The sequence below is a fragment of the Charadrius vociferus genome, unplaced genomic scaffold (assembly GCF_000708025.1).
Source record: "Charadrius vociferus isolate BGI_N301 unplaced genomic scaffold, ASM70802v2 scaffold919, whole genome shotgun sequence".
Taxonomy (NCBI): Eukaryota; Metazoa; Chordata; class Aves; order Charadriiformes; family Charadriidae; genus Charadrius; species Charadrius vociferus.
In genome coordinates this window covers 113,965-127,823 of record NW_009653257.1, presented here as the reverse complement: position 1 = coordinate 127,823, position 13,859 = coordinate 113,965, and the positions used below count along the sequence as shown (strand labels likewise).

General features: G+C 59.1%; 1 protein-coding gene across 1 annotated transcript in view; it reads right to left on the bottom strand.

The window, feature by feature from the left end:
- The window catches only part of MYRF (myelin regulatory factor), an 80,072-nt gene extending 67,812 nt beyond the window's left edge, over positions 1–12,260 (bottom strand). Inside the window, 1 exon segment of the mRNA XM_009893154.1 lies at positions 12,107–12,260. Within this exon segment, the coding sequence (XP_009891456.1) occupies positions 12,107–12,260 (154 nt within the window).
- Between the last annotated feature and the right edge of the window lie 1,599 nt (positions 12,261–13,859).

Genomic DNA, 13,859 nt, shown 5'->3' with positions numbered 1-13,859 from the left:
CACCTCCAGGGATGGGGCAGCCACAGCTTCTCGGGGCAACCTGCTCCAGGGGATCACCACCCTCACAGGCAACAATTTCTTCCTAAGATCTCAGCTAAATCTCCCCTCTTCCAGTTTGAAGCCATTCCCTCTCGTCCTATCACCACATGCCCTTGTAAGAAGTCCCTCCCCAGCTCTCCTGGAGCCCCTGTAGGGACTGGAAGGGGCTCTGAGGTCTCCCCTTTTTCGCCTTCTCTTCTCCAGGCTGAACCCCCCCAACTCTCCCAGCCTGTCCTCCCAGCAGAGGGGCTCCAGCCCTCCCAGCATCTCCGGGCTCGTCTCTAGACTCCTCCTCTGGCCCCGCTCCACCAGGTCCATTCCTTCTGCTGGTGGGACCCCCCGAGCTGGAGGCAGCACTGCAGGGGGGTCTCCCCAGAGCAGAGCGCAGCAGAGGGGCACAATCCCCCCTCGCCCTGCTGGCCACGCTGCTGGGGATGCAGCCCGGGGTGCCGGTGGCTTAACGGGCTGGGAGCGCACATCGCCGGCTCACGGTGAGCTTCTGGTGTTGTTCATATTCTCATGCTGTTCGTATCCATGAAACCATCAGTGGGAACCACCGGAGAGCCAAGGGGGGTGTCCAACGCATCGCACCCTCTACTTCTAAGAACGCCTCTTTTCCCTACGCAGCATCCTCCTCCTCCTCCCTCGGACCCTGCGCCTCCCCTGCTCTGCCAGCGTCCCTCTCCTCTCCGTCCATCCCTAGCGCCGCTCTCTGCCTGGAGAGCACCAAGGAGACCATCCACGGTGCGGGTTCTCTCTCCTGAAGGATGCCACCCCACGAGCTGCTGCCACGGGAGGGGCATCTGGCAACCACCGCCACGGGCCCAAAAGCCACAAGCCCGTTCCTGTTTGCGTCTCCGGTCCCAGCTGCTCCCCCGTCCTCTGGCAACGCGCACGCTAGTTAATCATTCCTCAGACACATTTTGCTGAGCGGGGTTCTTATCAACCAGTGCAAAGTCCAAGTCCAATCAACAACAGGACTGGAAAGAGGCAATGGGGTTACCCAGCAAGCTCCACCGGAGCAACGCTGTCCCCGGGGCAGGGGAATCCCCGGGGCAGGGACGGTGGGGAGCGATGCCACCCCATGGCCTAGGACCCTCTCTGGGTAGCACAGAAGAAGGGTTGAGACCCATAAGGTTGCCACCGGCCAGGGGTTCCTCACCCACCACCTGGCACCCTCCCAGCGCAGCCCTCAGCTCAAGAACCCGCGGGTCTCGTCCCACCGGGAGGAATCCATAGGGTCCCCAGGGAGAAGAGGGCAAGCACGGCAGGGCCCCATCGCTCTTCCTTCTTTGAAAAGCCTCTTCTGGGTTTATTTCTCCCTAAGTGACCACGGGCAGAGAACGACAGCGGGGCAGAAAATGGAGTGAAAGCACAAAGAAGACCACCAAACTACAGAAACCAACTTCCTGACGCGCCACTGGGGTGGGGTGGGACTTCTCCGGGCAATGTCCAGCTCTCTCCAGGCTGACCATGCCCAGGAGCCATTTCACTCCGGGTTTATTGCAGCCAGGGACGTGGCAGCTGGGATGACTCTGGCCCCAGAAGCCCACTCCTGCTTTGCTCCAGCAGAAAAAGGTGCGGGAGCCAGGGGGAAAACCCACCTACCCAACGTCCCAACAAAGCTCCTTCTCGCCCGGCATCTCTTCCCCGTATCCTCGCAAAGAAGCAACCCTTGCGCAACCCCGGCACGGGGAGCAGGAGGGTCAGCCCGATCTCTGAGTCACCGAGGTGCCCGTTTCCATCGGCCTGGTCACACCTCCAGCAGGACAACCTCCTAACCCGCCCCGACGGCCACCTCTTCCCTGTCGCCTCCTCCCAAAGCCCCTCCTTGGGTCGTGTCCAGGCAGCGCTCCCGGGACACCAACCCACGGAAGGGACATTAACCGGAACACGGGCAAAGTACCTCTCCCCCGCGCCCGACGGAGCCTCCGCGGGTGTGTGCTCACCTCGCTCTTTCTGAATCACAACCCAGCTCTTATCGAACGTCTGAAGGGATCCACCCTCCCACCAACAGCTCGTTGGCCTTACTCCATCCAGATGTTTCCCCTGTCCTTTTCCCAGCCGAGAAAAAGGAGTTTTAGGGAAACTGGGGAGAGAGGGCAGACCCCAGGGAAACACCGGCACAGTCACAAGACGACGCTGGAAGCGGCAACGCTGGTTGGAGCGGATGAGGACAAGAGCTTTGGTTGATGACTCTGGGAACCTCCTGCTGCTGGTCCTGCTGGGATGGAGGTGGCAGTTTCCCCCCCTCCGGCCCTGTGCCCAGGAATGGCCCCCGGGCCTCAGCCAAGCGCGGCAGGCTGCTGGTGAGGAGCTCGAGGGAAGGGGGTTCTGCCCCTCTGCTGCGCTCTGCTCTGGGGAGACCCCCCTGCAGTGCTGCCTCCAGCTCGGGGGGTCCCACCAGCAGAAGGAGACGGAGCTGTTGGAGCGGGGCCAGAGGAGGCCCCGGAGATGCTGGGAGGGCTGGAGCCCCTCTGCTGGGAGGACAGGCTGGGAGAGTTGGGGGGGTTCAGCCTGGAGAAGAGAAGGCCAAAAAGGGGAGACCTCAGAGCCCCTTCCAGTGCCTAAAGGGGCTCCAGGAGAGCTGGGGGGGGCCTCTGGATCAGGGAGGGGAGCCACGGGATGAGGGGAAACCGTTTTGAACTGGAAGAGGGGAGATTTAGATGAGATATTAGGAAGAAATTGTTGTCTGTGAGGGTGGTGATCCCCTGGGGCAGGTTGCCCCGAGAAGCTGTGGCTGCCCCATCCCTGGAGGTGTTCAAGGCCAGGTTGGACGGGGCTTGGAGCGACCTGGGCTGGTGGGAGGTGTCCCTGCCCAGGGCAGGGGATGGAACTGGATGTTCTTCAAGGTCCCTTCCAACCTAAACCATTCTGTGATTTTTCTCTCTTCTCTCCTCTGCTGAGGCCCTGGGATGGCGCTGGGCTCACCAGCATCCTCATGGTACCTCCTCCTGTTGAGGGCACCGGCTGAGCAGAGGCGGCCACCAAGTCGGGTGGGCAGGAGAGGCTTGAAATAGAGGGCAGAGAGCGGAGGACCGGAAAATAATCACATTGGGAAAGAGAGCTGGAGAGGCAGAGGGGAAAGCGAGCTGAGCCGTGGGAGGGTCGGGGGAATCTGTGCTGTTACCTGCTCGGATCCAGCGCATCCTGAGCATGGCGAGAGCAGCCGTCAAGCCCCCGCCGCGTCCCTGCTCTCTCCCTCTCTCCTCATGCTGCCTAGCTCAGCTCGCCGAGGTTCCCCGGGGGCTGCTGCCTGCTGGTTTTTCTATTCCCTCAGGGAAGAGTGGGAGGGCCAGGGAGGAGGTTGGGAGGCTGCTGCTACGCGCTGGGATTTGGGTCTGCGAGGGGATTACCAGGAGGGATGGTCATGTGTTTGTGCTGTACCAGGTTCCCCGGGACCATTCTGTCACGGGCTAACTCCGACCGGCAAAGCGCTCCGCGCAAAGCCTCTTACCTTCCCCGCGGCGCCAGCCAGGCCCCGCAGAGACTGTCACACTGCAAAGCCACCGCGGTTCCCCAACCCGGCTCCTCCCGGCAGCCCGGTGGAGGCACCAAGCACCCGCGGCGACGCTCAGCCCCGATCGCGTCGGGCTCTTCGCGGAGGAGCCCCCGGAGATGCTCCACAGCCTCTCCCGGCTGCTTTCCCTCTGCTTTTCCTCCTGTCGCATCCACACAGCTCCACGCAGGAGATGCAGGAAAGCATCTCTCCAGCACCAGCGTCGGAGCTGGGAGGTGGATCTGGGGGACGCAAAGGCCAGCCAGCCTCTGGACAGGCAGAGGGCGAAGCACAGCTCCCCCCAAAAACGCCGTTCTTTCATACAATTCGAAGGAACTAGATGCTCTGATCTGCCGTAGTCGCACTGCTATGTCAAGCCCAGGTGCCTAAAACCCATACATTTTTGTCCTGGTTTGCGTGGGTGGCTTCTGCCTGCCGGCCAGCACCACCACAGACACCACAGCCTCTACTCCAGAGGCTCCAGGTCTACTGTCCTCCTGCCCCGTCTGCTCCCGGTGTTTTCAGCCTCAAGATACCACCGCTCTCCCCTCTGCACCCCTAAGCAGCCGAGAAGACTCCAAAGCAGTTTCTCTGCGACTCTTTTTTTTCCCCGCAGTCCTCCAACCTGTAGAAACTGAAACTGTCCCTGTGGGTGGGAGAAGCCCCGGTGAGCTGGAACTCGCAGGTGGGGTCACCAGTACTGCCAGCACCGGGACGCGTCACCCCACCGCGAGGTGCTGGCCAGCTCTGAAGAGGAACCATCGTTCCTCTTCCCCGAAGCGCGTGGCTTCGCTGTTTCACAGTTGAAGTTTTATCGTTGAAGTCCTTCTCCGCTCCTTCCCATCCACCGCCAAATGCACAGCGCACAGAGAGCCAACCCTTAGGACATGGCGCGCTGGACGAGGCGCAAAACCAGGGAGTCCTGGGCTCAGCTCTCTGCCTCGGCCCCAGCATTTTACATTTCTTCATCCCAGGAATACGGGGCAACGGCCCAGAGCCCTTCCTGTAGGGCGGCCAGGCGGCGTTTCCTCCTGCCGTCCATAAAGTGCCCCACGAGACGCAATAAAAATCCCTGAGAAGGTAACCGCAACCGCTAACACGCACGTAACACGATGGGCAAAACCGTTCCCTCATACAAACGCGCTCGCTGCCGTGCTGATAAAACGCCCGGGGCTCGCTTGCTCCCCCCCAGCTCGGAGGCTCGGGAGACCCCCTCCAGCAGCACGGACGGACGGACAGACGGCCGCCCGACAAACACACCCTCCCGACCGCTCCGGCCGCTTGTTCTCGGTGACAAACTGTAAAGGACCGCTTCGTTTCACGGGACGCGCGCGCGCCCCGCGCTGAAATCTGGCCCTTTCTCCTTAACCGTCTTTCCCACCTACGGTTCCACCCCCCCAAAAAAAAACCCCTCCAAATTTTTTAGCGTGGGTTATTCTCCCTCCGCTTCTCGCCCTATCCCCACCCAGCCGCCCGCCAAACCCTGCCCCCCTCCCCAAGCCCTGCTCTGCACATCCTTCCCCATATACATTCTTTAACGACCTCTTATCTCATAAATTAGCCCCGAGAGAAAAAGAGAGAGAGAGAGAGGGATCCCGAATAGCTGAGCGCTGTCGTAACTGTTTCCCTTACGCCGGCGGCAGGCAGGGAGGAAGGTAAGGTTTCTAGCAGGATGCCAGCCAAGGGTCAGACGCTCGCAACTCCCTACTTTTCCTTTGATACGAAATACAAACGCTGTGGGTAAACACTCCCCGTACTATGGAAAGCCCAAACTGAGCTCCTTTACCTCCGCCGCCAGAACCCGCAGCATCCCACGCTCTCTCTGCTTCCAACTCGTCCCAGCCGCCTGCCCGAGCTCCGCTGGGCGGGATGGTTCCCGGCCACCACCAAAAGGCGTTCACCAGTTCTGCTAACACAAACCAGGCCAGAGACCATCATCCTGACGCGGGACGGGGACCACCTCGAGGAGGTGCGGAGACCGCGCTGCCAGCCAGCCTCACGCTCGGGGTGGGAAGAGCCCTCTGGAGCTCCCCCAGTCCACCCCCCGCCAGAGCAGGGGCACCTCCAGCAGTGGCACAAGACGGCGTCCAGGCGGGTTTGGGATGGCTCCAGAGGGGGAGACTCCCCCACCTCTCTGGGCAGCCTCTGCCACTGCTCTGCCACCCTCAAAGTCAAGAAGTTCCTCCTCATGTGAAGATGGAACCCCCTATGGTCAAGTTTGTGCCCGTTCCCTCTTGTCCTGTCACTGGGCACCACTGGAACAGACTGTTCCCATCCCCATAGCACCCTCCCATTAAGGATTTTAAGTATCGATAAGATCCCCCTCAGTCTTCTCTCCTCCAGACTGAACAGCCCCACGTCCCTCAGCCTTTCCTCAGCAGAGAGATGCTCCAGTCCCCTCAGCATCTCCGTAGCCCTTTGCTGGACCCTCTCCAGCAGTTCCCTGTCCTTCTTGACCCGGGGAGCCCCGAACTGGACACAGCGCTCCAGATGTGGCCTCACCGGGGCAGAGCAGAGGGGGAGGATGACCTCCCTCGTCATTGTTCTAAAGATGCTCATAGCATCTTCATCCCACTCCCCAGCAGGGTGCAAACTTATGCCTGATCTATCTCTCCTCTCAGAGGCTCCATCAGCTTTTCCCCCAGTCCCTCCCCAAACATCAGAACAAAGCCCTAAACTCGTCGTGTCGTTCTTCTGCTTCTCCATCCTCCTCCGTCTCCGACCCCACTCTCACAGAGCAGACAACCGTGGTCCGGGGAAATAAGGATATATCCCACCCAAGCAAATCCTGAGAGCCCTCTCCACGAAAATAAGGGTCCATCTCTTGATCTCAGAGGAAACCAGAGGTGGACAACCGGACCTCAGCCCTTGGAGGCGCTCACCCCCACCCAAACCCAGCCTTGGTCTGCAGACGGGACCCACCGCGCTCTGCCTGGAGTTGGCCAAGCACCGGGATTTGGGAGAAGAACAGCCACCAACTCTCTTCCACCCCTCAGCCAGCGCAGCCCCCGCTCCCCAAAAGTCGGCGGGAAGAGAGAGAAGTTAATCCTCGGTCTGACACTCGGAAATACCGAAAGGTGTCCTCCGAGATACGGCGGGGTCGCTCACGGCAGGCTCAGATCCCGCGCGCGTGGGAGCCACGGAAAGGAAAAGGGATTCCCAAATTATTGCGGGGTTTTTCGGTGTACGGGAAGAAATTTGTTTAGCGTGAAATCGCCGCTTGGAGAGGAGATGACCTGGGAGAAGGAAAAAAATATTTCACTATAAGAGAAAGATACGAACACGCGTTCCCCCGGGAAGGGAATCAGCAGACACCTTTTAAAGAAGTGATGAGGAATCACTTGTACTAATGGATTTATTCCTGTAAGTTAATAAACTCGAACAGATCTATTGTGCACTGCTACAATTACACATCCAGAAACTGTTAATTCTTCGGGACAGCGAGATTCCGGGGCAAATCCGACTCCGCACTTGCAAAGTTAACAATTTAAGGCGCTGACCTTCACTTCCAAATAAGAGAGGCGCAGTTTGGCCGCGTCCTCCTCCAGCGCACCACGATTTACCCGCGCGCGAGAGGGGAGAGCCCTTTCCCTTCGCTCGCCGCATAAAGGGAACCGAGCAGCGATCCTCCGGAGGAAAACTCTCGCCTTCAAACACCATCTTGTTTATTAAAGTTCTTAAAAAGAGAGAGTTGTTAACACCGCCGAAGGGATCCGGCCGCCCCAATGAAATAAACGGCCCTGTTGGGCTCCGGAAAAAAAAAAAATAAATAAAAAAAAATAAAAGATTAAGATGGGAGAAGTTTGAAAAAGGAAGCGGTAGGAGTAAGGAAATAGCAGAGGGTGAGAAATGATCCTTCAGCCCCCGTCTGCCGCGTGCTCGGTTTTTACAGGGACGAGATGCTTTTAGTTTGAAGGAGGGAAAGGGGGAGAGAGAGAGGTGGAAGGAAAGAAAGAAGAAAGGGACACAAAGAAAAAGAGAAAGGGAGAGGGAAAGGGGAAGAGGAAGGAGGGAGAGGGAAAAGGAGGGAGAGGGAAAAGGAGGGAGAGGGAAAAGGAGGGAGAGGGAAAAGGAGGGAGAGGGAAAAGGAGGGAGAGGGAAAAGGAGGGAGAGGGAAAAGGAGGGAGAGGGAAAAGGAGGGAGAGGGAAAAGGAGGGAGAGGGAAAAGGAGGGAGAGGGAAAAGGAGGGAGAGGGAAAAGGAGGGAGAGGGAAAAGGAGGGAGAGGGAAAAGGAGGGAGAGGGAAAAGGAGGGAGAGGGAAAAGGAGGGAGAGGGAAAAGGAGGGAGAGGGAAAAGGAGGGAGAGGGAAAAGGAGGGAGAGGGAAAAGGAGGGAGAGGGAAAAGGAGGGAGAGGGAAAAGGAGGGAGAGGGAAAAGGAGGGAGAGGGAAAAGGAGGGAGAGGGAAAAGGAGGGAGAGGGAAAAGGAGGGAGAGGGAAAAGGAGGGAGAGGGAAAAGGAGGGAGAGGGAAAAGGAGGGAGAGGGAAAAGGAGGGAGAGGGAAAAGGAGGGAGAGGGAAAAGGAGGGAAGGGAAAAGAAGGGAAGGGAAAAGAAGGGAAGGGAAAAGAAGGGAAGGGAAAAGAAGGGAAGGGAAAAGAAGGGAAGGGAAAAGAAGGGAAGGGAAAAGAAGGGAAGGGAAAAGAAGGGAAGGGAAAAGAAGGGAAGGGAAAAGAAAAGAAGGGAAAAGAGCGAAAGCATCCCAGAACGGTGGAGGTTGGCAAGGACCTCTTGAGGTCATCTTTTCCAACCCCCTGCTCCAGCGGGATCACCCACAGCACCCAGAAAGAAAGGACAAGAGGGACGGAAAAAGAAACACCCACCCTATAAAAAGACCCTCGGTGGGGGGGGGGGGGCGGGGGGGAGGAGAGTGAAATTCCACTTCTGCAAAGGAAAGGAAGAGCGAGAACCGTTGGAGTCTGAGGCCTGTGAGGAACGTGGCGGCGCTGAGCGCGGGCTGCGCAGGACGCCGGGGCGGTGGGTGAGGACAGGAGGTGGGTGGGCAGGATTTAGGAGATGGGTCCAAGCGAAACCCTGAAAACAAAAGAGGCCCCCTGAAGGCTGAGGAGAACACGGGCTGGGAGCACACGATAAGAGCCCGCGTGGCGAAGCTTCCAGTCCTCGCTAATCCTGTCGCTCCCGGGAATCCAGAACCAAGGCTGGAACAAACAGGGGATGTTTTCCCCTTTGAAGAAGAGGAGATGTATGACTGAGGCGCCACGCGGATGCCAGAAGAGAGGAAAGCGAGAAGTGAGCAGCGAGAAGTTCGCTCTGGAGAACATCTCCATCTTCGCTTCCCTCCGCAGGTTAAGCCCTTCCACCCGCCAAAGAAACAGGAGGAACACGGTCCTCCCACCCCAAGCGACGCCGAGCGAGCGGCTCCGCGGAACAAGGCAGAACGCTGCCCGATCCCACCATGGCCCCCAAGGACACCGGAGGGGATCCGAGCTCCAGAGCCGACCGGCGCACACAACCACGGACCGCGATCCACTCCAGTAGATCCCAGCTCTGCCACCGGCTGCGGGACGCGTTGACGCGACGGAGCCTCGCTAAGATGGGCGCGGTGGTCCCCCCCACCATGACCATGTGGGTGCCGGGGGCTCGCGCCGAGGGGGCACAGCCGAAACCTCCGCCTGGCAAACGGCCCAGCGGAGGACGAGGGGCACGCGGTGTAGGGCGCAGCACCCGAAAGAGAGAAACAAAGGCAACGGGCGAGAAAGAGAAGCAACGGTACAGTCAACAAGGAAGAGCGAAAAGTGCCAACAAAGCCACAGCGGGGAGAAGGGCCACCGAGCCGAGGGAGGAACAACAAAGAGCACGGGGGTCCCAACGCCTCCCCAACCGCACGGTTCAGCCCTACCAACCCCTCAGCTGCCACGAGCGACCGCCTTTCACCCTCGCTTGATAGAGGGGCCAAATTCTCTTTGCGACCACTTTTCCACCATTGGGTTCAGTAAAAGCTGCCCTGGTGGGAAGATAGATAGATAGAGGGGCCAAATTCTCTTTGCGACCACTTTTCCACCATTGGATTCAGTACCAGCTGCCCAGGTGGGGCGATACAGGGGGCAAATTCTCTTTGCGACCACTTTTCCACCATTGGGTTCAGTAAAACCTGCCCTGGTGGGAAGGAGACTCTGGTCCACAGGCACGTGGTGCCCGAAGGGGTCCGGGATGGAGAGAACTGGCCTCCAGACGCTGATGGCCACCACTGCTGGAGGAGCAGCTACCTTCTAGACCAAAGAGGAGCGATTTTGCCAGCGGTGAACCTGCTTCCAACCCACCGTGCCCAGCCACCGTGGCTCAGGGGACAGCTAGAGAAGCCACCGGTCCCGAAGCCAGGAGTTTGGCCCCCTGGTGACATCTAGGATCCCTATGCCAGAGCTACCACCTGCCCCGAGGACCGGCGAGGGCCACGCCGAGGTCCTCGCTGGGGTGGTGGCAGGCATCTAAGGTAGGAAGCGACGCACTCCCCAGCCCTCGGCGTGTGCCAGGACCTCCAGCTCGTGCCCCGTGCCGTGGTGGCACCAGGGGGGATGCATGCCGGCACCCAGATCCTGCCCGGGCGCTGGTGGCACCGGGGCGCTGGACGAGCGGACGAGGCGGTGGCCGTGCCCAGCCTTTGGTTGGGGTCAGGGGCCACCCCGAGCGGTGACGGGAGAGGGCTGGGACATGGCGGGACACCCCTTCTTACCTTCAAAAAACCGCTGCAAAGCTTCCGTCTCATCCACCACCTCCATGTCTGGGCCATCCACCGGCCGGCCGGGTTAGTCTCCGCGCCCGGTCCCGGCCCCGAGCCCGGTCGCTCGCTGCCCATCGGCCTCCGCCGTTCACCACCGAGCGCTGGCCCCAAACTTGGGCTGCCGCCGAGCGCTCCTCCCTCCCTCCCTCCCTTCCTCCCCGCCCTCCGGTGCTCCGGCACCGCTCCTCCTCCTCCTCCTCCTCCTCCTCCTCCTCCCACTCGCTCCGGTACCCAGGGCTCCCCCGAGAGACTGAACCTCCCGAGACCCCATGTTCTCTTCCCTGCCCTCCAAAAAAATAGCTTTTTCCAACAGGGCGAAGCCCCAGCGCCACCCAAAACTCAAAAAAAAAAAAAAAACAAACAACAAAAAAACAACAAACCCAAAACTCGAAAAAAAAAAAAACCAACCCAAAAACCCTAACACACCCTCAAAAGAAAAATCCCACCCCAACCAACCCCCAAACCCAGCCATAAATCACCAAAAAATGCTGGGGGAAGGGGAAGGGACAGTTTTGTTTTCTTCCCCAGATGTGCCCACAATCAATAATAATGCCTCAAATTCCAAAAAAAAAAAAAAAAAAAATAAGAGTACAGAATCAAAATGAAGTTACAGTTATCTGACCACAGTTAACCAAACGCAGAGCCCCTGCCAGCCCAAGACTGTGGGACCATTCTCTTCGGGGCAGATAAAGCGCACAATGAGGTTTTGTCCATCCCCACAAACCAATTCAGAAGGGCAGATTCTCTTATATATATAAATATATTTTTCTCGCTCACACAGCTGTGCAGTGACCAATTCTTCTCTGGGGAGGGGAGGGGGGGGCCGAGGTTTGGGGAGAGTAATAGGTCTATTATTTCGGGGATGGAGAGAAAGAGCTCAACAGCCCTTTTTTCTTCTCTCTCTCTCTTTCCATTAAGACAATTGTTATTCTCTGTCACCCCACGCCCCTTGTCCCCGCGCACACGCTCACCTCCCCCATCTTCGGGCACAAGCTGCGGGGGAAGGAAGCAAAATTTTATTTTGGCCGCCCAGGCCGAGCGCTGGTGCAGGGCCGAACCGTGGGCGATGCCAGGTTAGATGTCACCAGATGAGGTGAGACCCCAGAACTAAGTGCTCCTGCTAAAGATTCGAGCCCCGACCCGCGGTTTCCCGTCCTGCCAGTGGCATGTGATCTCCACCATGCGAGGGCCTCCTGCATGGAGCTGCCAGGAATCATAGACTGGTTTGGGTTGGAAGGGACCTTGAAGACCATCCAGTTCCACCCCCCCGCCCTGGGCAGGGACACCTCCCACCAGCCCAGGTTGCTCCAAGCCCCGTCCAACCTGGCCTTGAACACCTCCAGGGATGGGGTAGCCACAGCTTCTCGGGGCAACCTGCGCTAGCGGCTCACCACCCGCACAGGCAACAATTTATTCCTAATATCTCATCTCAGTCTTCCCTCTTCCAGTTTAAAACCATTCCCCCTCGTCCCACGGCTCCCCTCCCTGATCCAGAGTCCCCCACCACCTCTCCTGTAGCCCCTTTGGGCACTGGAAGGGGCTCTGAGGTCTCCCCGGAGCCTTCTCTTCTCCAGGCTGAACCCCCCCAACTCTCCCAGCCTGTCCTCCCAGCAGAGGGGCTCCAGCCCTCCCAGCATCTCCAGGGCCTCCTCTGGCCCCGCTCCAACAGCTCCGTCTCCTTCTGCTGGTGGGACCCCCCGAGTGGAGGCAGCACTGCAGGGGGGTCTCCCCAGAGCAGAGCGCAGCAGAGGGGCACAATAACCCCTCGCCCTGCTGGCCACGCTGCTGGGGATGCAGCCCGGGGTGCCGGTGGCTTTCTGGGCTGCCAGGACACGTTGCCGGCCCACGTTGAGCTTCTCATCAACCGACACCTCCAAGTCGTTCTCCTCAGGGCTGCTCTCCAGCCATTCTCCGCCCAGACCGTGTCTGTGCTTGGGACTGCCGTGACCCACGTGCGGGACCTTGCACTTGGCCCGGTTGAAGTTCATGAATAGACGTCCCAGTGAACGCACAGCGCTGTACGCCCAAGTTTTACTTGAGAACACAGCCAAAGACATTCCCGGGCACATATAGGACCTGAGCATCCAACTCAGTGCCACCGGCGCACGGGGAATCCTCCCGCTTTGAGTCTGTGCTCGCTTTCAGAACCTCCCCCGTCCTCCCTGATGGTCACCACAACGTTGCCCACCCATACATCTTCTTCTCGTGCCATCGGGCCGACGGCGCATCCCCTACGCCACTCTCAGAGAGCGCTAATAAATTAGAGGAGTGGCAGGAGGGAGCCGGAGCTTTGGTTGCTCGGGCACAATAAAACAACAAGGGAAGGCCAAGGCCATTCTGGGTCACTTCCCCGGTGGCTGTCAAAGCCAGCAGGAGAACCAGTAAACGGGCCAAGCTGGCAGAAGAACAAGTTCCTGCCTGTTATGGCGTTGGACCCTAAAGCCGGGTTCAAAGATGATCAAAAGATTCGAAAGGCAAACGACCCCGAGGTCGCCCTGCCTGGGATACCCTCCATCGCACCGCGTGGGTCTTTGCCTGGGATTCTCCACCCTCCCCGAGGTGTGAACTCCTGCGCGGCGACTCATTTGAAAGGCACCGGTGACACCTCTCCCCGTTCCTTCGCGGCGACGGGACCGGCCCCGCTCCCCTTTTTCTCATAACTCACCGCAGAGCGGTCAACCCCAGCGCGGCACACATCCCACCGCCGAGAGGCGAAAAGCCCATCGAGAGCAACACATCACCGACGCGCACGTCGCAGCGCGGCCGCCGTCCCCAGCAAAGCATCCTCCCCATAAACACTCCACGTACATACCGGGGTGGGGGGAACAGGATAAACACAACACTCGTTTTCTATTGTCCGTGCTCCGAAGTTATCATAAGAACGGGCGGGTCGATGGCCCGGAAATAATTTCTGAAATAACTTTGCGCCTGCGGGTAAGAGAACGAAGCCAAACCAGGTATTTGTAGCCAGCGCTCGGCCGCGGTACCCCGGCAGCCACGCTCCGCACGGTGCCACCGGTGGGGTACCACCGGCACAGCATCACGCGCTATGTTATCATAAGAGCCCTCAGCGATTAAATAAAAGATCTTACGCCCAACTTGGGACTGGGAAGGCGGAGGTTAGCGGGGGCTGTGCCGGTCCCGATCCGAGCGGAGAGCCCACGGAACACAAGCCGGGTCTCCTGACCCCCAGATCCGCCTTGGACCTGCCCGGGGGTGGTTCAACCATCTTTGCCCCGTCCCTGGGGGCCGAATCAAGCGAAGGTATGGATGGTCTGCGTCCTTCTCACCCTATTTTTCTTCCTTCACGTTTGCCTCTCGACACTGCTCAGCTCTCTGTCTCCTAATTAAAGGGAGAAGACAGGTTGGGAGCGTATTCCTGATGGCACCGAGGGGCGCACCCAACCTCATCCCTTCCCCAAAGAGGAGAGAGCAGCTGGTCCTTGACTGCAACGAGCTCGGAATCCAGCACGGTGCAATCCCTGAGAGACACCAGAGAGATCCGAACCCAAAAAAGTCAAAAGGTGTCACTTCCATCTCCTATTGCCACACAGAAGGCAGCGCCGGGGGGGGGGGGGGGTGAAAAA